At 42.2% G+C, this 22592-nt stretch overlaps 1 protein-coding gene across 1 annotated transcript; it reads right to left on the minus strand.

The window, feature by feature from the left end:
- Positions 1-2311: 2311 nt before the first annotated feature.
- LOC141617873 (uncharacterized) lies at positions 2312-5231 on the minus strand. Its single transcript, XM_074435005.1, has 5 exons — positions 4883-5231; positions 4568-4764; positions 3761-4045; positions 2795-3184; positions 2312-2656 (listed from the first exon to the last, which is right to left on the minus strand). The coding sequence occupies exons 1-5, from the start codon at positions 5229-5231 to the stop codon at positions 2312-2314; spliced, it is 1566 nt and encodes a 521-aa protein (XP_074291106.1).
- Positions 5232-22592: the final 17361 nt, after the last annotated feature.

Here is a 22592-nt window from a genome sequence, read left to right on the forward strand (position 1 = left end):
TTTGGCAAGTTTTATCATATCTTGTGTGTTTTGTTTTATACACTTAGCTTAGGAAGTTGCCGTGTCAGCCTGCTGGCTAATTTAGGCTAGTCGTGTCAGCCTGAGGTGGTTGATTTAGACTCAGCTAGCTGCCGTGTCAGTCTGCTGACTGATTCAGGCGTATGCCGCATTTTGGGTGAGGTGGCCGTGTTAGCCATCAAGGTTGATTTAGACCAGTCGTGTCATCCTAAAAAGGCTGATTTAGACTCAACTAGCTGTCATGTCAGTCTGATGACTGATTTAGGCATATGTCGTATTTTGACTACTTAACCTTGTTCATGACGCAAGGTGTGTTCATCATGTTTAAAGCCAACAAGGGCGTACCTTAGGCAAGTTTATCGTCATTCTAGGACCGATGGAACGTTCCAGAATTCTGGTAGCTCAGAGATCCCTGCGCTCCATATGTGTGTGCATGCATGCTGGGGCCCTGATTAATTGCGTTGATTGCGAGCTACGTCTAGGGGGTGGTATCCAGGGTAGATGTATAAGCGTTCAGCTGTTAGCCAGACTCCCTTTCGTATCTTCCACAGGCCGCGTGGTGAGGGTGCTCCCAATGGAGAAATGTAGGTTAGGCATGTTGGAGCGTCATGTGCCTTGTCACCCCGCGTTTGCAGTTGACAGTCCTGCTAGATACACTTTCAATGTACCATAGATATCAGAATCCAGAGTGATGCATTTAAAGAAGCCTGAAAATAGGAAATTTATCAGAGCGATGTGAAGTACCTGATGCTGTCTCATGGGGTGCCAGAGCAATTGTGGTCCCAGGAAGCTTACAGACCACACAACTCCAATAGTTTTCAAAGTTTGAAAGAAATAAAAGAAAAGAAAACGACACAAAATCGGTAGTATGCCTACTACCGTTTTTTTTTTCCTTTCTTAATACACTGTTCTGTATACCAAGCTCTACTTATTGTTAAAAGTGATACCTCTTCAGGTGAAGTATGTTCTATGGCTTTTGTATGATTTGACCGTCCATGGTCATTAATCTGTATGCGACATGGCTAACAACTCCTTCTACCTGGTATGGTCCTTCCCATTTGTAGGCGAATTTACCTGCCTTTCTATTTTTGGTGTTTTGAAACACTTCACGGAGAACCAGGTCTCCTACCTCCGGAATCCTGACTTTTACATTCTTGTTGTAGCTTCTGGTAACTGACTGCTTGTAGGCAGCCAGACGTATTTTTGCACTTACTCGCAGCTCGTTTACCGTGTTCAGGCTCCTGGCCATCTCTGCACTGTTCAGTTCCCCTGGCATACATCCATACTTGTGGGTTGGAACTAGAACCTCTGATGGAATTACCGCCTCCGCACCAAATACCAGGCTGAAGGGTGTTTGGCCTGTCGTTGTCTTTGGCGTTGTTCTGTCTGGCCACAACACTAGTGGCAATTCTTCTCCCCACTTTCCTCCTAACTCCTGTAGCCTCCTTCTCAAGTTATCCATGATTATTTTTTTGCTGGATTCAGCTTGCCCGTTGGATTTTGGAGTCATGGGTACTGATTTCTTTAGGGTGATGTTCCATCTGGCGCAGTATCCCTCGGCATCATTTGAGATGAATTATGATCCATTGTCACATATGATTTCTGATGGGATAGCAAACCTGCAGATGATATTTCGTTTAATAAAAGAGGTGACCTGTTTGTCTTTTACTTTTGTGAATGCTTCTGCTTCTATCCACTTAGAGAAATAATCTGTCATTGCTAGCATCCATATTCTTTTTCCTGTAGCTCTACGCAGAGGACCCACTATATCCATTCCCCATGTCATGAATGGCCAAGGAGAAATGATGGGGTGTAGGGGCTCTGCCGGCTAATGGATCACTGGCGCTGAGCGCTGGTAGGCATCACACTTGCGGGCATATTCTGCTGAGTCTGCCCTCATTGTGGGCCAGAAGTAGCCTTGTCTGAGAGCTTTGTTTGACAGACTCCTACCCCCTGCATGGTTTCCATATTCGCCACTGTGGAGGGCATCCAACACAGTCTGTGCTTCTTCCTTATCCAGGCACCGTAAGTAGGGTTCTGCCAATGATTTTCTGAAAAGTATATCATCAATCAGTATGAATATGGAGGATTTCATTTTGAAACCTCTTATTTCCTTCTTGTCATCTGGCAGCTTGTTGTGCCGCAACCAATCTATGTAGGGTGTCCGCCAGTCCCAGTCATTTGACTGGTCAGCTGGCTGATCATCTGGCTGGTCAGCTGTCTGGTCGGCTAGTTGGTTGTCTGGCTGGGCAGCTGCCTAGCCATCCATAGTTGTCTGAACTGTCACCTCATCTTATTGGTCTTCCAATTCTCCCCTGTCCACCTCTTCTAATTTTTGGATAGAAGGTTCCAACATGTGCGCGATGGGGATGCTGGACAGTTTGGTTGGCTTGAAGGTTGCCCCAAGAGTTGCTAGGGCATCTGCCTCCACATTTTGATCTCTCGGGATCTGCTTGATCTTGCAATCTTTTAATTTCTGCTTCAACTCCTTTGCCACTTTTAAGTAGGCGATCATCTTTAAGTCCCTTGCTATGAATTCATCATTCACGTGGCTAACTGTTAGCAAAGAGTCACTGGATATTTGTAGGTTCCTGACTCCTAACTCCAGAACTAGTTGTATTCCTAGTATTAAGGCTTCCTATTCTGTTTTATTTTCGGTTGACTTAAACTTACATCTTACTGCTTGTGCTATCAGGTACCCCTGTGGTGAATGCAGGATTAGTCCTACGCCTGCCCCCCTTTGGTTGGAGGCTCCATCGATGTGCATCTGCCAGACTTCTGCCTCCCTGCTCCCTTTGAGGGTTAAGATCTCTTTGTCTGCTAGATTTTGGATAGCTGGGCTGAAGTCTGACACAAAGTCTGCCAGTGGTTGCGACTTTATTGCTGTTCTCGGATCATACATTTCGAGAGATCTGTACCTAGTCTCTGCTGGCAGTAGAGACTTGCTTACGTAGTAGACTGGCTTTTGCTCCATATCCTGCTCCCTGACTAGAACTGCGCTTACTGCTACCTCTGTGACAGCTAGATATAGATACAATGGTTCTCCTTGCTCCGATTTTGATAGTAGTGGCGGGGTGCTGACATAGTGCTTCAGCTCCCTGAATGCCTTCTCGTGTTCTGCAGTCCACTCAAACTTCTGTCTCTTTCTTAATATATCTAGAATAATCTGCACTTGTCTGAGGATCTTGAGATGAACGTGCTCAAAGCTGCTACCTTACCTGCTAGCCTCTGTACATCCTTTGGTTTTTCTGGTTACTCCAGCTGTAATACGGCTTTAATCTGCTCGATGCTGACTTCTATCCCTATTTGAGTAACAATGTAGCCTAAGAATTTGCCGGAGGAAACTCCAAAGGTTCACGTAGACGGGTTTAGCTTCATTTTGTATTCTCTGAGGGTGCTGAATGTTTCTGCCAGATGCTGCATGTGATCCGTAGCTTTCTCTGATTTCACCACCATATCATCAATATATACCTCCATGGTTCTTCCTATTTGTTCTTTGAACATACGGTTGACCAGCCTTTGATATGTGGATCCTTCATTTTTCAGGCCAAAGGGCATGACATTGTAACAGTATATTCCTCTTTCAGACATGAATGCTGCATGTCTTCTCTTGATCTGCAGGATCCATCTTGATTTGATTGTAACCACTCCAAGCGTCCAGGAATGTTAACATTTCATATCCAGCTGTCGCATCTACCACTGCGTCAATGTGTGGTAGCGGGAAAGGGTTCTTAGGACATGCCTTGTTGAGGTCAGTGAAGTCCACACAAACTCTCCATTTTCCATTCTTCTTGGGTACTACCACTATATTTGATAACCAATCTGGGTACTTCACCTCTCGTATCTTGTTTGCTGCTATCAGGCTGTCTACCTCCTGGTTGATCACCTTATTTCTCTCAGCCGCGAACTTTCTTCGTCCATGCTGGATGGGCTTGTATTTTGGGTCCACGCTGAGTTTATGTGTTATGATGAACGGATCTATCCCTATCATGTCGTCATGCGACCATGCGAAACAATCCATGTTAGCCTGCAAGAATTTGATTAGATGCTGCCTTAGGCTTCTTGTGCATCCAGCTCCAATTAACACGGTCCTCTCTAGGTGCAGCTTGTCCAGGTTGATCTGATCTAGCGCCTCAGCCGGAGGCTCAATGTATTCATCCTGGACGTGCTGCTTCTGTAATTGCTATGCTGGGGGGCTGGCAGTGCACTTTAGTGTTTTCTTGTAGCAACCTCTAGCTTCCTCCTGGTCTCCTCATATTGTTTCTACTCCCCATGGCATGGGGAACTTTATGCATTGATGGTATGTAGAGGGAACTGCCTTCATCAGGTGCAGCCATGGTCTTCCAAGAATGACGTTGTCGGTAGAGGGTCCATCTATGACTAAGTACCTGACCTGTTTGTTGACTCCGCCCACGTAGGTTGGGATCACTATCTCGCCCAATGAGTTGGTTGTCTCTCCACTGAACCCTACTAGCGGGATGGTCTTCTTCTGCAAATCCTTCTCGCTGAACCCCATGTTTTCTATAGTTTTTAGCATGATCAAATTGACCGATCTACCAGTGTTCACCAGGACCTTTCTGATTGTGTAATTGGCCATTGATAGAGTTATAATGAGTGCGTCGTGACGGTCTTGCTCGGCACGTATATCTCCATCGTCAAAAGCAACCGCAGGTAGATCACTATGAGAAATTCTGCAAGAAGTTTCTGGTCTATCTCCTTTAGTCTCAGTAGCACGCCTCTTGGCTGCTGAATATGTTAAATCCATTTATATCTGAGCCACCTGTTATCACGTTTATTATCTTGATGCACTTAGGTGGAGTTGCAGGTTTTGTGGAGCCTACCTTATCCTGCTGCTTGCCCCCACATGGTAATAGGTGGCTCAGTTCTCCCTGCTCATACAGGCGTCTGATCTCCCTTCGTAGTGTGTGGCAGTCTTTCGTGTTATGGCCGATATCACGATGGAACTCGCACTTCTTCTTGCTGTCCTTTCGCCATGCCTGTTCTTCTACTAGTGGTCTGGGCCATCTTACCCTATCTCCCATCTCTCTGAGTGCTTTCAGGATTCCTCCGACGCTAGTTGAGAATCCATACTCTGCTAGTGTAGGGAGCTGGTGATTTTCTTCTCTGTTGTCTACTCTGTTGACTCCCCTACCATATGGCCGGTACCTCTCATCCTTTTTGCTGGTGGATTGCTTCCTACTTGACTTTTCCATGGCCAATGTGCTGGATATGCTCGGTGTACTTGGTATGCTGACTCTGGCTAGGATATCTTCTTCTAATCTGATCGCAGTCGCTGCCTTTTCTTATACTGCTTCAAAACTATGACAAGGGTGCATAGTTAGCTGTTTGTACAGGTCAGATTCATGGTGGAGGCCCCTCCTGAAGGCTTCCACTGTTGTCGACACGTCACACTCCCGTACTGCCACCTTCTCATTGTTGAATCTGGTGTTGTACTCTCCAATGATCTTTCCAGCCCCCTGAACAATTCTATACAAGTCTCTTGCGTGCTTCTGCGGCTTCCGGCTGCTTGCAAATTGCTGAGTGAATGCGTTTACCAGGTCGGTAAACGTGGATATTGACGTGTTAGGCAAGCTTATGAACCATCGGAGTGCTGGCCCTGATAGTGTGGATCCAAACCCTTTACACATACAACCTTCTTTTACTTGTCCTACAGCCGTTACTTTATCATTTTCTGCTTGTACTGGCTCATGTGGTCAAAGGGATCTGTAGTGCCATCAAAGAGAGGCATGTTTGGATTTGTGAATCCCTTTGGCATGGCAACGATGGATATGGCATCCAAGAATGGCGAGTCAGTATAACTATCTGGCGCTGCCTTCTCAAGTGGAGGTGGCAATCCTGGGACCTTTCTCGGCATCTCCCTCAGCTCCACGTACTGCTGGTTGGTCAGGCTTCCTGAGCCCGAGGTTCATCTGTTTGCTGCCTGCTGACTTGGGGTGCTGCTTCCAGGCCCGAACCTTTGAAGGTTCTGATACGGCGTGGTAGCTAATGGTGTTGAAGTCACAGGTGTTCCTTGATGCAAGCTTACCTGCGGGCTACCTGCGGATCCTGCACTAGGTGTTGGGTTAGTTACCACGAAATTACCAACTGGGAGTTTACCTGATTGTGCTTCTACGCGGCTGGCTGGCTACTAGCTGTCTGGTGTGAGGTATCCTAACCCTTGTGGGGTTATCCTTTCTTTTGTCAAAACTGATGTCAGATCTAGTCTGGTTACTAACTATGCTGGTATCTGTCGAAGTTGACTCCTGCTGCCTGATGCCCCCTGGGTGAGATCCACTACCGGAGCCCGACCTTCATTCCCTGTGCCTGCTGATGTGCTGGAGTGTTGCTTCATAAAGTCTATCTGTGCCCAGAGTTCCCTGTCCCTTCTCTTTGCTTCAGCTTCTGCCTTTCTCATGTTGTCTCACATATCTTCCATGACCTTTTGAAGGTTCTCCATACCACTAAGCAGGAGTTGCGTTGAACTGGGTGGTGGAGTAAGGGATGAACATGCTGTGCCCTTGTCTGACCTAGGCTGGGCCGTTACAGCAGGAGTTTTGGGAGGTATAGTGACTTTTGTCACGGATGTGGTCCTTGGGGTGTGTCCGGGGGCCTGATTTTGTGCCGCTGATACTGGATTTTGAACTGGATTAGGTGGTATTGACGGCTGACCGCTCCCTGACACAGCTGCTGATGCTTGTTTGTCCATTATACGTCTGAGTTAATCAACGATTGACGACCACAATGCCCCCACGGTGGGCGCCAAACTGTTTTGGTAATTTTTACTGAACTAGGTTGTATGTGGTCAATGCGGTCATACTCGTTGCGTATTGATTGTATGATTGCATATAATGCTAGATAAAAGAATTAAGTACGTAAATAAGGTTGACATGTGAGATTTGATGACGCGGATAACCCAATGTGGGAACCACCTCGGGAAAGGACGGGACCCTTCCAAGTATTGCACTAGCTTGTTAATGAGAGAACCAGTACAATGGAGATGATATGTAAATTTAGCTAGCACACTATGTTACGTGTATGCGTGAGATCTTGAATGTCCTTCTTAATTGCTCCTTTGGCTATTTATAGGGTAAGGACCCTAGATATGCTCTACCTCGTTTATGGTAAGGAATATTACTTCTGCTCCAATTCTTTCCATAACGGGTCGTCTCCCTCCATTCTTCCTGATCTTCCTGAATTCTCCCTAAGATCTCCCTGAAGGCTTTTCAAACGCGAGACTCTTCTATCAGCGGGCTTCTCCACCGTTGCTTGATTTCTTGGCCCAACCCTCTTTATACGGATTTCTCCTGCCTTCGGGCTCCCAGTGATTGAGCTACCCCCGTGGCCCAACTCCTCAAACGGAATCAAGTAGGCTTTCCCTTTGTTAGGCTAAAGTGCAGTTTTTAGCCCAAACAATGTGTTCAACAACATATTTCCAAACTCATTATAAGCTTCACAATTTGAGTTATTCATCAAGAAATGAAAACTCAAGTATTTCTCATTATAGTCTTCAACCCTGTGGTCTGATTCACGCCTCTGGATAGTTTCACTAATACCAAGTGACAGCTCGCTCATGTAGGACATTTCAGAACCTATTTCCCTTTCGGGATTCATTAAGGTAGCACCTCTAGAATCCATCAAGACACCTCCTAAATTGCCCTTAAACTCATATATTATTGCCATAAGTATACCACTAGTCTTGGTGAAGGATTTAGCATAGCTCTTAATTTTATTAACATGACAACTTCTTAAGAAAGCCTTATCATAAGAAGCATCAAGAGTGCTTCCCAAGACCAGATTGTAAAAATTAAAACAAGAAAAATTAACTTGATTCATTTCTAATCCATAACCCAATGTGAAGTTTGAGAGCACCAACAATTTAGGACTTAATAACAACATTCCTAACTCATCAAACCTTAAATAAGCAAGTTCCAAGCATCCTACATCCATAAAGCACAACCATTTCATTCCACGGGACAGATTATACATGTTAAGCTTCAACACATCACCCCTCCAAATAAATAAGTATAGACCACCATCTAAGCTTATCATTAACCTTACCAGCATGTAGTAATGAAAGTGTGGGGTGAATATGTCATAGATTTTATCTTCCTTAGAGTTCATTTCAAAATCAGAATAAAAGGCACAATAAAAGAGCATACTTTGAAATTCTGAACATGTGACGATGTAAGGACCATCTTCTTGCTCCTTCTTGTATGCACCCAACATGACTTCGCTATTAAATATGGTCAAGGACAAGCCCATATCAAAGCTCAAAGGGTTACCCAACTTCTGGCTCAAGAGCATATTCATAGGGTTCAAGAGAACAACATGAACATCATGAGAAATAATTCGTGGAACGGTCTCTAGAACTGTTCATTTCACTATATCTACATCACATGAGACTTTTCCGTCATTCATTAATGATGTGTGGACTTCACACCCATCATTCACTTCATCGTCAAAAACAGGGTGTAGTTCGGGATGGAACCAAGCATTACCCTCCTCAAGAACATAATCAAGAAATATTGAAGACTTCATTGCTTAAAGAAAAAGGAAGGGTCTTTGTTATGTAAAGATATGAACTTTGATGTTATTCTAAGAAAATGAAGGGTATATTTTGTTGTGAGTAAAGAAATGGAAACAAAATTTCAGAAACCAAGTTTACAAGAAAAGGACATGTACCCTTTTGTCCTTGGTCTCAGATTTCCTTTTCCTCTACTAATCCAAGAGTTTTTTCGTTTGAACTCTCTGCCTATGGTCCAAATCGCTACATATGCATGAAGGATCCTTTTGTCCACTGTCGCCCTTAACGATAGCCTGGGTGCTGAGATCGGGCTATCAGATCTGGCTCACAGGTTTGAGTGTCGGTCACTTGGGAATGGCCAATACACTTTTAGGGCCATGGAGAAGACTGAAAACTTCCTTCAGTGCGCGACCAAAGGCAAAGATGATGGCTGGTTCGAGGATTTATTTTACATCAAGCTTGAATCCATTCCTTTACATGCCGACTACCTCTTTGAACACTGGATCCTGGCCAAGAGTAAGTATACTTGCATGTCTTTTTTCCTGATTTCTTCTGCTACTCAACTTTCTTACCTTGTGATTTGCTGCAGAACTCAAGAACCCTGAAAAATCTGAGGACGAGGATACTTCAGTTGCCAAGCTTTTCTCCATCCCTGAAAGACAAAGGACGTTCCCTGCTGTGCTTTCTGGCCTTGACAACCCTGTTGCTGAGGAAGCCATGTCTTCTGGTAAGCGCTTTTTCTGTCTCTTGCTTGTCTCTGCAGCTATTTACTTTGAATACCCATATCTGTGCTCTGGCATTTTTGTAGGAAGCACCCGCCCTACTGCCTTTTAGATTCTGATGCGTCAGGCAAAGAAAAGGATTGCTGAATCCACACCCTCACCTGCTTCCTCTAAAAGGAGTTCTGCTGCTAGACCTACTCCTGAGCCTATTGAGGTTACTCCCATATCCCGTGCCCCTGGTTCTCCAACACGTGCTGATGACCAAATGATCCGTCTTCCTGATGGCTTTGGGGACGCAGAGCGTGTCAACTGCTGGCCCTCATTGGAGCGGCTTTTGACACCAACATACACCCAGATGTTTGATGAGACTGATCCCCAGGAGATGACTTACCTAGCTGCCGAACAATGCTTCCTTGTAAGTCTGCTTTCTGCTGCTCCGGTCTCTTGCTCCCATTATTTAAACTTTCTTTCTGACTGATAGCCTCCTTACATGTCACAGGCACTACAATCATCTCTCTACCATCGCAAGATACTGAAAAGAGCCAATCAGAAATTTGTGCCAACTTGGGCGAATAGTCTCTAGTCAAAAGAATTGACTCATAAGAATACTATAGCAGCTCTTGCCACGACCAGGCTTTATGAATTACCAGTACTGAAGGAAAAGTAGATCTATATACTTAACATACTCATATATGTTTTAATTTAATTTGTCATAAAATTAACTAATGATCTTATGCATGCAAACTTACAAACAAAATAAGGAAGAAACATCCATTCTTACATTGGATTTTCGGTTTTAGGGCACAAGAGAGATCTCCTTCTCTCTTGTTCTTAAGCTTTCCTTTTGGATGAACAAAGACCCAAGTGTAGGATCTCTCCCAAGGATTTATACCCAAAGCCCACCCTTAAATAAAATTAATATTATAAATACTAGTACAATATTAATCTTTGTAGAAAAATGACCCAAAATAATTTGGTTTTTAATCTCCGAAAACCGGTTGAGAGAGAAGAGAAGAGGAAGTATTTTTATCTTTCTAAAAATCTTAATTTTTGATGAATGAATTGATACACAACAACTAAAATGTTATGTATATGATAATGAATAATATAAGGCAAAAATCACTTGTTTTTCCTTGAAGAAAAACCGGACAAGAGGAGGGGGAGGGGAGCCAATGCATGCACTTATTTGTCTTCACAAGGCACAATAGGATTGCATGGCTAGATTTGTAGGTAATCATCATGCCCTCCACTAATACAATCAACAAAATATTAGCTTAATCATCCTCTAATTTTCGGCACATTAGATAACATGGATTCCATATTATTTTTGTCAATTTGTCAATATGTTACATGTCACATGTCACATAAAATTGCTATTTATTTTTAACATATTAAAAATCAACGTATTAATAAAAATACGTCATATACAAAAATCGACTTAGTAATTCATAATTAATTGTACCAAAATATTTTACCAATTATAAATCACAATAATTTGTATTTATAATAATTCATTCAATTTCAATTGTTTCCTTAAACAATAATTTCATCTGAGTAAAGATACAATTCGATTACTCAGACCGTATCTCATTTAATCAAATTCCAATGCGATACGTAAATTTTACTTCCAAAATCGTCCGTCAATTTTCAAGTAATTTAATTAACTCGTAACGTTATACGATTAATTAAATGATCAATTAAGAGTGTTGCCCTATAGGTATGACCTAGGGGATCAATCGATCACCACCGCCGCACGACGAAAGTAATGTCAAACTCTAGTCACCAATCATTACCGATATATGTTGATGGGTTGACAAGTAAATATTACTTCCCAATTGTATTCTTTATAATGAGATTTAAACATGTGATCATCATGATCAACAATCGTGATCGCATTATTGTCGGAGGACACATATTCCAACAATCTCCCACTTGTCCTCGACAAGTGTGCGTCACCAATTCTCTTGTCCTATTACTATCTCCCACTCAATGCAAGGTGTCTTTCAGGTCGTACTTGCAAGTGATCATATCGAGAGTGGTTTCCTCGATCTGGAGAATAACAGATTGACCGGATTTATCCACCATGGATACATTCCGAGCGTGGCCACGCATTTCCAGTTCATTACTCCTCGAGTGGCCCTGAGATATTGTTATAACCCTGACTAGGGGTGGACAATTCCTATCGCACTCATTCCCTTCGACTAGCCACAGCCATCATAACCTAAAATATGCCCATTTGACCCCATTTACGAAGGTCGTAGTAACACAAATCAAAGTTAATCTGAAACTGTGCCATCTTAGGCGAATAGTCTTTAGTCAAAAGAATCGACTCATTTGAATACTATAGCAGCTCTCGCCACGACGAGGCTATATAAATTTGCCAGAACTCTATAAGCGGTCATTAGGCCCGACAAAATGTTCCTAACAGTCTGCCTATGTGATCAACTAGTCATTCTCATATGACTCTATGGCACTTGAACTTGCCATCAATCGCATCACACTCTAGTCACTTCGAGACGTCACCTCATGTAAGTAACTATGGGCAAATCCAATGTTAATCCATGTTCACTTTAACGGGGTTCAATTGTCTCTACAACCCGTTTGGATATAATAATGTATAAGGTGAGTTAATAATAACTCAAACGACAAATGTCGACATCACACTCGGGTAGTCAATACCATATTACAACCTTGTGATGCAAATCGTAAGTGTATAAACACTTGTTGATTGCAATAGAAGTTTAACATGTCATGTGTCCATGTGTTCAAACTTCTTATAATCGCATTATCCTTTACATTCATGTTATCACTCATATCATGAATTTTACCAAGTACACATCAAGGTTCCCGACCTTGGTTTCGGTTCTTTATCTTGAAAGAACTTCCTTATCGATTATCACATAACGAACGAATTTGTGGTGAATGATATAACCTGTACTGATCAAGTGCTCCATTCACACATGTAGATACCCGTATCCGTCGATATTGGAATTTATAGAGAACCCGACAAACACCCGATGATGATAGGACACATGTATTCTTTAGTTGTCACTGTCATTATTTGGAGCTCGTTTTACGAGGTGGAATGGGCGCCGTCGACGAAGTATTTTATTAATTTAAATGATATTTAAATTAATGTTTTTAGTGAATTCATTCTGTTAATTTAAATGATATTTAAATTAATGTTTTTAGTAAGTTCATTTTGTTATTTTAAATGATATTTAAAATTAATGTGTTTTTTAAGTGAATTCATTATTCATTTAATTTAAATGATATTTAAATTAAAGTTTTATTTTGAATTTATTTTCCCAAGTTTATTTTATTGAAAATAAAATAAATAATTGATTTGAAAAATCATTTTATGAGTATATTTGATTTGAAAAGTCATTTATTTTAATTTATTAATTGATTTGAAAAATCGATTTTAAAAGCGAAGAACTCGTTTTTTAAACCGTGTGTTTTGAGCTCGATTTTAGCTCGGTTTTTAAGCCCGTTTCCTTTACGAATTGGCACGAATCTCGAGTACACTAACCAACCTATACCAATACCCATCAACCCATGTTCGAACCCCCTCACAAGCGGCCCAAATTCTCATCCCAAACAGGCCACAAGCAGCCCGCAAAACACCAATGCAGTCCCTTTGTTTTTGCGTGTCAATCCCGAGCCCAAAACCCGCTCCAAACACTACCAAGACCCGTACCCATTAACCCTAACCCATACCCTAGTATCCTACCCATATTATCCTAGCTTAATCACCAAGAAAACCCCCAAAACGAACCCTAGAAACCCCCCTCAAAGCTGCTGGACAGCAGCTATGTTCAGCTAGCCCGATTTGCCTCCCCTCTCTTTTAACCTATTTTAACTCCCTATAAATACCACCCCTTCACCATACATTCATTCCTCTAAGTTCTACATACATCCAACCATCACCCACAAGCTTTAAACCTCAGAAACAAACCCTAAACATCCTTCAAAAACCCTAAACAAAACCGACACACAAACTGAAACTGTTTGTGTGTCCTCTCCGAAAACCCTTTCGTTCCTCCATCAAACCTCCATAAAAACTCGAGTTTCTTGTTCCTAATTAACCACATAACATCCATCTACACATTAGACAAAGAATTACGAGCCAAATTGCCCTTGAGAGTACACGAAATCCCTCGAAAAAACAGAGTGAAATAACACTGTTTTTCGCGGTTTCTTCTTGTCTGTCCAGTTCTGTTTGTGCTCGTTTTTCGTGCCCAATAACCCAAAACGAGCAGGGGTTGCTTTAAGATCCTTGTTCTCCTCTCTTTCTAGTTTCCAAAACATCTTTTAAATCGAATTTTCGTCGTGAAACGAGGGAGATATCACTGTTTGAAAATCGCTGTCCAGAAAGTTTCCAAAACGCGTGTTTGCTTTATTCTTCGTCGACGACGGCCTCTCGAGATAAAATCTACCATCGATTACGACCCAAGACGGTGTCAACGATACATGTAGGTTGAGGGTGCATCAAATCCCCTTCTCTTTCCTCTTTTTATTTCGTTTTCTTATGCTCTTTTTATAGTTTGTTTTTTTGTTTGTTTTTCGTTTTATTTATCGATTGTTTTAAATTAACTATGAAACTAGTTAGTCCGAGTATGAGTTAAAGTACCACCATGAACACCCGCGTTGACTTGAGATGGGAAAAGAAACCGCTACATCAGTCGGTCGTACACCCCCGTCTCATTTACATATCCTCGTGTTCAAGGTAGGGCATAAATAAAACAATTGTCTAACTTCGTTCTTCGCTTTCGACCCCCTTTTGTTTCGGCCAAATCGACATACCCTAGGACCCGTTGTATGTTAGTTTAATCTCTGATTGTTAACCTATGACATATTTAGATAACATTAATTTAATTTAATAACCTAATTAGACACGATAGGTGGTTTCGACGTAAGTTATAAAATCAATCGACGATTCTGTAAATAATTGAATGCATCTCCTTCTTTCACCTAATTTCTCGCTAGTATAAGAGTGCGTGATTAGCACCTTCTTATTGACACTCGATGAGTTAAATTAATTAGCGAATTTGACCTAATTAGACCCTTTAGGCCGTGTAGAATGCACCCTTGCGCGACAATCAATCAACATCGTTTTTAACTCGTTTTCTAACTTGTTTCCTATCCCTTTTCGCAATCATTCGATCTAACCAATGAACTTAACTTAGGAACTAGGTTGGCCTCGTCTTGGCCGTGAGGGTGGCCGTTGGTTTGGGCCGTGAGGTGGCCGTTTTCTTTACCTTTCTCGTTTTGTTTTTATACCGTTTGTTTTCTCGTTGTTTCATTGTTTGTAATTTATCGTTGGTTTATCGAGTTGTAATCTTTCAAGTTTGTTTTCTTTTATCGAGTCAAATGATTTCTAAAAACCTTAGTCTTGTTTGGTTAGACGGTTGTTCCCCAATGTTTGTAGAAGCGTAGTAAACCGCATGTTGTCTAAAGCAACATGGCCCGGTTTATGCTAATGCATGCTTTGGTGCGTAGCCCTATGTCTAATTCGATGAGATTAAGCGCGAGCACGCATTACGAGGAGTGACCCAAGGCCGTGGGTCATGTGAGCCGTGGGCCACCCCTCATGTGCACGGTTTTCTAGGCCAAACGGCCGTGTGTGTTGTCATGTATTGCGTCGTATGTAGCATTTGTATTTAGATCGAGTTGTATCTTTAATTTGTTGTTGTGTCGGCATGAAATGCCTGGTTTGTAATAGGTAGATCCCAACGGCTCCCCCATTCCCCCTAAGCCTTGTTTGTTTGCTTTACATGTTGTTAGATCAATCAACCCACATGCTAAATTACAACTTTGACAAAGTTAGTTTAGTTGCATCTAAAACGACATAGAAATTGTTGTCACATGATAGGGTTAAAACAACGTTTGCATTTCATACATCGTAGTAGCTATGACCTTGTTTGAAATCCGACACTTGACTTAGTAGAGGCCGTTATTGACGGGCGGGGTTAGGTGTCCTTATGGGCTTCCTAACACGTACCCTCACCCCTTACTCAAGATCTATGGTTTGTGGATCCGTCTGAATACCATTGGATTACGAGAGTCATTCAAATCGAGTGATATAGGGTACAAGTCTTTATCTTTAATCACTCGTAGTCGATGGGCTTTATGCTTTTCGATGAAAGGTGTAAAGTTGACTTGAACGGTTCCAAGTTCCCAAAAAACTTGGTGGCGACTCTAATATGTCTTAATTCGATTCGAAAGAACCTCGAGTCGATTATGCCGGTGTGGATCCCTCGGACGCAGTTCCGAGGGCCTTGTCCACTGATTTGGCGACTCATTTGGGGAAAAGAGGACTAGTTACACTTTGTGTTTCTAGGGTCTTTTCCTCCGAGGTGAAACTTGAAAAGAAAGTGTTGGAAAGTAAAACATTACTCATAGTGCTACGATTCATGCATAAACCCTTAAGGACTTGCCCGGGCCGTCCCAGCGTTTCTTCGTGATGCGTGGGGGGCGACGTCCCACTATGCCAGGAAGCTGCACATTGCTCGCTTCCACTTCGCCTCGCGTGGTTCTTGATGGTGGGGACGATCTTCTAGGTACTTTACCTTAAGACACCTTCTTGTATAAGACCGCAAAGGATGGAGGGCATAGACCTTCTAGTAGAAGACTTGCCGAGACTTAGAGATGTCTAGGAGCATACATCCTTATAACATGAGAATGACAATGTGCAATGTGTTTTCCCGAGTTGTTTTTCGAAAATTCCCATGTCCTTTTCAAAACCGAACTTTTGAACGACTTACTTTCAAATAGCATGGTTTTAAAAACGCGGAATGCTGCCCAAATAGGACTAGAAATTTCGGCCCAAAAATGAGCTTTTATAGCCGGCATGCTGCCCATTTCAAATCTCATTTTCAAATCAATCCTTCGTTTTTTCCAAATCCGATCCAAAATGCTTCTCGAACCTCAACCAAGCATGAAATGCGTAGAGTCGTGTCCGGGTCCTGGCCGTGTTAGGCTAGACGTTTTTTCATTCCAAGAGTCTAGAACACGACCTTGTTGGGTCACCCAAGCTCACCTCTTGGGCTTTGAGTCATGTTGGTCGACTCTTTGGTCTAGGATAGTCCACAAAAAACGTCCAAGCTAGGCCCTTATGGACGTTTTGCTCGAACCCATGGGCTATGTTGGTCCAATCACGGGTTTAGTCACACCAAATCCAGTTTAGAATCGAGTTATGACAGTTTGAGTCATGTCGTTTTGTCGAGTCTAAAATGAACCAAGGTCTAATTCAAACCGTGAGTCGAACCCTTGTTTAATCGATCTCAAGTCGAGTCTTTGTTTGAGTCAAGTTGGGGTCGTGTCCTTAAGTGTGCAGGGGCTCTTACTTTAAATATTGACTCAGTACGGGGTTTTCTTGTAGAAAGGCCGCCAAAAACCCGACGTCAAGCAATGGAAGATGCTATCAACAAGCTCACGGAGGCCGTGAACCTCATGATGACCCGAATGGATGTGATCGAGTCTAAGCTGGTTGAAGATTCCTCTTCATCTACCCCACCTCTGACTGATTTGGAGAAACGGTTCAAGTTCATCGAGGACCGTCTAAAACTCTCCCAGGGGAAGAACATCCACTACGAAAATGCTAGGGCCTATGCCCCAGTTCAGGATAAGTTGCCTACGAACATGGTACTCACTGATATCCCAAAGTTTAAGGGCACAGAAGATCCAGTCCACCATGTTAAGGCCTATAAAGGGTACTTAGCATCTTTGAAGGGAGTACCGCCGACATGCTCTCCGAAATTTTTGCCCAATCTCCGGATGAACACCGAAGGCGTGGTTCTACAATCTTGACCTTAAGAACTTCCCCACTTTCGAAGATATTACGGTGGAGTTCGTAAGCACTATCTTTGACAATGTCGAGATTCAAACCAACATAAGAACTTTGGAGGTTATGACACAAAAGGAGGAGGGTTTTACGGAATTCCTCGCAAGATGGATTTGAAAGCGTGAAGCTAGCTAAGAAGCCTGATGAAGTTGAAATGGTAGATAAGTTCGTGAAGAATTTACGACTTTATCGTAATGCTCGAAATACCAAAATTTTGGTTCTTTCAAAGAATTGATAAGGATCGGGATAAAGGTAGAGGACGATGTCCGAATTCTTTGAAGCCGAGAAGCCAAAGGGATACCAAGGGCTTCATCATCAAAAGCAAAAGCACCCGCATGCCCATTTTGTTGACTTTGTCAATCTCTTAGATGGACAGTCAAAAAGGCCTCCGCGCCAAGCTCCGAGGGTATTCACCGATATCGGGTGCACTTACGCCTATGCTCTCCAAAGGCTCATGGCCCAAGGAAAATTGAAGCCCATTGGTCCAACTCCGGACCCTCCCGCTGATCAACATGGTAAATGGTATAAACCAAATGCCTACTGTGCCTTTCACCAAGGGAAAGGCCATGATACTGAAAGGTGCTATCGACTGAAGCACGAAATTCAAGACATGATCGAGAATGGAAAGCTCCCGATCCCAGCTGTTAAACCCAATAACATCACCAATCCGTTTGGTGATCACACTAACTTTGTTTCTGTCGAAGACAATGTCGATTATTCCCATCTTATCCGCCCATGTCACTTGAAAGGGGTGTTTATCGGGAACATATTTGTGGATTGCTTTGAATTCTTGCCAAACCCGAAGAATGAAATTCAAGTCGGGAGTCTTGCTCTAGAATGTACTCCTCTCATTAACGAAGTTAATAAAAGACAATTCGATTCACCAACCTCCATCACTAGCGTAGATCCTCAGAGGACTACCTCGGGATGGAGGCCGACCATCAAAGAGATCAAGGACAAGAGTCGAGCATCTAAGCTGACAGCTGAACAAGGGAAAGCTCAAGACCAGATTTGAAAAATTATGAGTCGGGATCTGTTTTCTTTTCTTAGTCGAGTCGAGTCTAGGACTTTCGTTTCTTGAAGTTGAGTCGTTTGTCCCGCGATGACCTAGGGTGTGTCCTAGGAATCGTTCTTTCGAGTCTGTTAAGCTTTTTGCCATTCCAATAAAAGGTTGCAGTTTCGTTTCCCAATATGTCTTGTTTCCAATCCTCAATCATTCCGAAACATGATAAAATGCACAACACACTCAAAGGAATCCCTGGGGTAGAAATATGTCCTGTTTCAAAATGCAAGGTACACTAGGATCCCGTGTTTGATTCCTTTACCTATTCCATGTCTGGCGGTAGAAAACCTCCATCAAAACCAATGCCTAACACAAGCCTTTAGATGATTCTATGACAAACCCGGACTAGCTCCTTGTTTCCCCTATCGATGATGGAAGGCAAGCCTTTTCCCCAACAAAATCATCCCATCTCGAAGAGAGAAGATATCAACCCGTTCTAACAAGGAATTGTTAGTTCCTACCCAAATTAGCTGGCGAAGCCCAGTTTTCAAGGTGTATCCATTTATGACTAAGAGAATGAATAGAAGATCATTTTCAAAGAGAGAAAAAAAAAGGGTGAAAAAGAATGAAAAAATGAGAAAAAGAGAAAAATTGGAAAAATGAAAAAAAATGAAAAAAAAAGAAAAAAAAAAGAAAAAAAAGATGCTGAAGTTATTGCAAAAGGTTTTTGGTTGAATGTCGAAGTTACAGAAGCCAGAAGTCGAGTCAAGTACCCATAGTTGAAGTTCAATGGGCGAAGCCCAAAAGCTTAAGTAGTAACCTCTTTACCCTCTAAGTCCGTCCTGAGAGAGTTACAAAGGGATAGTCGGGAATTTTGAGAATCATTCCGCTTGTGTTGTTACACCCAGCCTTTAGGGTCCAGACATGAAAATTTGAACCCGCATCATTTTTCAACCCATTTGCACTCGTGGTTCATCAAACCCGAGACACCCATTCCAACAACATCAGCAGCCATAGCCCTTGGCCTTAGCACCACAAAACAAACCTTCAGAATGATGGTTAACCATTCCAACTTGTTATTACCAAGCTCTACATCCCAAAAGATCCAAGCCTTTTACACCTAACCCCAAACACGGGATTTTGTGGTATTTTACTGGCTAGAATGGGATATGACATGATACCTTAGGTGAAACCTTCGAGTGTGTACACACAATCAAAATGCCATGTTTATGCACTTTGATCGAACTACGTCGGATTTGATTTCGCTCCACGCGAATACGTAGGCAGTCCTTCAGAATAAGGGATTCAATCCACTCATCAACCAAGTTGTCATCTTGTCGGTTTATTACGGGTCCTAACCAAGTCCAAATGAAGCCACCTTTGTTTGAGTCGGTCTTAGCACTCGATGTAGGCTAGGATGAGGATATAGGTTCGGATGAATAGTATCAAGTCTCGGAATGAGCTTTATCTAATGGTTTAGGCAAAGATGCTGAGTCACATAGATGTGGGTCTGTGTTGGGAACAGAAAATATGAAAAACCCGCTGAAAAGAAAGAAGGCGTGGAAGAAAAAAATAGTAAAAGCCCGCTGAAAAGAAAGAAGGCGGTGGCAAGAAATGATGAAAAACTCGCTGAAAAGAAAGGAGGCGAGGAGAAGAGTGACAGAATGTTCCCAACAAGAGTGATGTGTGATGTCTAAGTGTTCTCATAAAATCAGTCTGTGTTTAGTTTCTGGGCGAAGCCAACGTTGCTGCTCTGTGAGTTTAATCCACCTTGTCAATGCCAAGTGATCTTGATTCCCATGTGCCCTCGGGAGCACGCCCATGCCATACGATATCTCCGTCCAAAGTCCGACGACCTTGTGATTCCCATTTGTCATCTTTTGGCGCCAGAATGGCCAATTTACATTTCTACCCCCAACAAGTCTATAATTGAATTAAAACCCGTGCACACTTGCGGTTTTATTTTCCTTTTTTGTTTTACGGTAGCGGGCTACGCCCACGTTGTTTACAAGTCATACAGAGTGTCTGAGTCATATTTCATGCTCACCCATCAAAGTTCGATCTCAAAATTTTTTTTAAAAAATTCCAAAAAAAGAAAACTTTTTGCGAATTGTGGATAGATGATCCAAGTAGTGGAATCCTTGTGGGTCGATGATCCAATCCTTCAAAATTCAAAAATTCAAATTCAATTTTTTGGGTCGATGGCCTAACATACCAAGTAATGTCAAATTCAAAATTCGGGTCGATGACCCAATCATTCAAAATTTTCAAATTCAAAATTCGGGTCGATGACCCAATCATTCAAAATTTTCAAATTCAATTTTCGGGTCGATGACCCAGTATTTCAAATGATCCAATTGCAAGATCGATGATCCAAATATGCTTATGTGATGATTATTGCTAGTACGTTTTTGTGTTTCAAATATAGCAGGATATGCTTCAACTGGGGGCTCTAAAGTCTTCGACTTTAGAGCCATTGCAAATCGGGGCTCGAAGCCGTTGGCTTCAGATACCATTATCAAGATGTAAAGGATGACATCCACCAAGAATTCAATTCGATACAAGAGTATGAAATGGAAGAATTCCGCAGCTGAAAGCAAATGATGAAAGTGGCGGCAACCTCCTCGGAAAGTCCCGTCCCATTTTGGCACGTGCCGTGAGATGATAAATTTTGGGCAAATGTCGTGAGATGATGAATTTTGGACATACGCCAGCTGAGATGATAAACTTTGGGCATGTGTCGGCGGTGGCGAACTACGACGCGGGTTTGATTCCGTCGTAAACGGATACGTAGGCGCCTAAGGATAAGGCTCAACCCACCATTTGTGCAACATATGGGTCGATGACCAACGAAGATAATTTGACGCAACAGAAGGAAGAGTTAATCCCCGACGAAGTTTCAGGTATGATCTCTTCTTATGGCTGGCGAGCTTATATACGCAAGTCTAATGGACTATAAACGACCGAAGAATCCTCGGTCGAAAGGGACTCAGGGTATACTTTGACTTTCGCCTTGTCCAAGCCTCGGTCAAAGTGGGGCTCTGTAGATACCCGTATCCGTCGATATTGGAATTTATAGAGAACCCGACAAACACCCGATGATGATAGGACACATGTATTCTTTAGTTGTCACTGTCATTATTTGGAGCTCGTTTTACGAGGTGGAATGGCGCCGATCGATTTAAGTATTTTATTAATTTAAATGATATTTAAATTAATGTTTTTAGTGAATTCATTCTGTTAATTTAAATGATATTTAAATTAATGTTTTTAGTAAGTTCATTTTGTTATTTTAAATGATATTTAAAATTAATGTGTTTTTTAAGTGAATTCATTATTCATTTAATTTAAATGATATTTAAATTAAAGTTTTATTTTGAATTTATTTTCCCAAGTTTATTTTATTGAAAATAAAATAAATAATTGATTTGAAAAATCATTTTATGAGTATATTTGATTTGAAAAGTCATTTATTTTAATTTATTAATTGATTTGAAAAATCGATTTTAAAAGCGAAGAACTCGTTTTTTAAACCGTGTGTTTTGAGCTCGATTTTAGCTCGGTTTTTAAGCCCGTTTCCTTTGCGAATTGGCACGAATCTCGAGTACACTAACCAACCTATACCAATACCCATCAACCCATGTTCGAACCCCCTCACAAGCGGCCCAAATTCTCATCCCAAACAGGCCACAAGCAGCCCGCAAAACACCAATGCAGTCCCCTGTTTTTGCGTGTCAATCCCGAGCCCAAAACCCGCTCCAAACACTACCAAGACCCGTACCCATTAACCCTAACCCATACCCTAGTATCCTACCCATATTATCCTAGCTTAATCACCAAGAAAACCCCCAAAACGAACCCTAGAAACCCCCCTCAAAGCTGCTGGACAGCAGCTATGTTCAGCTAGCCCGATTTGCCTCCCCTCTCTTTTAACCTATTTTAACTCCCTATAAATACCACCCCTTCACCATACATTCATTCCTCTAAGTTCTACATACATCCAATCATCACCCACAAGCTTTAAACCTCAGAAACAAACCCTAAACATCCTTCAAAAACCCTAAACAAAACCGACACACAAACTGAAACTGTTTGTGTGTCCTCTCCGAAAACCCTTTCGTTCCTCCATCAAACCTCCATAAAAACTCGAGTTTCTTGTTCCTAATTAACCACATAACATCCATCTACACATTAGACAAAGAATTACGAGCCAAATCGCCCTTGAGAGTACACGAAATCCCTCGAAAAACAGAGTGAAATAACACTCTGTTTTCGCGGTTTCTTCTTGTCTGTCCAGTTCTGTTTGTGCTTGTTTTTCGTGCCCAATAACCCAAAACAAGCAGGGGTTGCTTTAAGATCCTTGTTCTCCTCTCTTTCTAGTTTCCAAAACATCTTTTAAATCGAATTTTCGTCGTGAAACGAGGGAGATATCACTGTTTGAAAATCGCTGTCCAGAAAGTTTCCAAAACGCGTGTTTGC

This window comes from Silene latifolia, chromosome X (genome assembly GCF_048544455.1).
Source record: "Silene latifolia isolate original U9 population chromosome X, ASM4854445v1, whole genome shotgun sequence".
NCBI classification, from domain to species: Eukaryota; Viridiplantae; Streptophyta; class Magnoliopsida; order Caryophyllales; family Caryophyllaceae; genus Silene; species Silene latifolia.

Excerpts from the sequence above, each read along its gene's own strand:
- LOC141617873 (XM_074435005.1), bottom strand. The coding sequence starts at position 5,231 with ATGGAAAAGTCAAGTAGGAAGCAATCCACCAGCAAAAAGGATGAGAGG. Across the intron at positions 4,046-4,567 it reads TGGTGAACACTGGTAGATCG|GCTAACATGGATTGTTTCGC; the intron begins GTCAATTTGATC and ends AAATTCTTGCAG. Across the intron at positions 3,185-3,760 it reads ACTTCACTGACCTCAACAAG|ATTATTCTAGATATATTAAG; the intron begins GCATGTCCTAAG and ends AGACAAGTGCAG.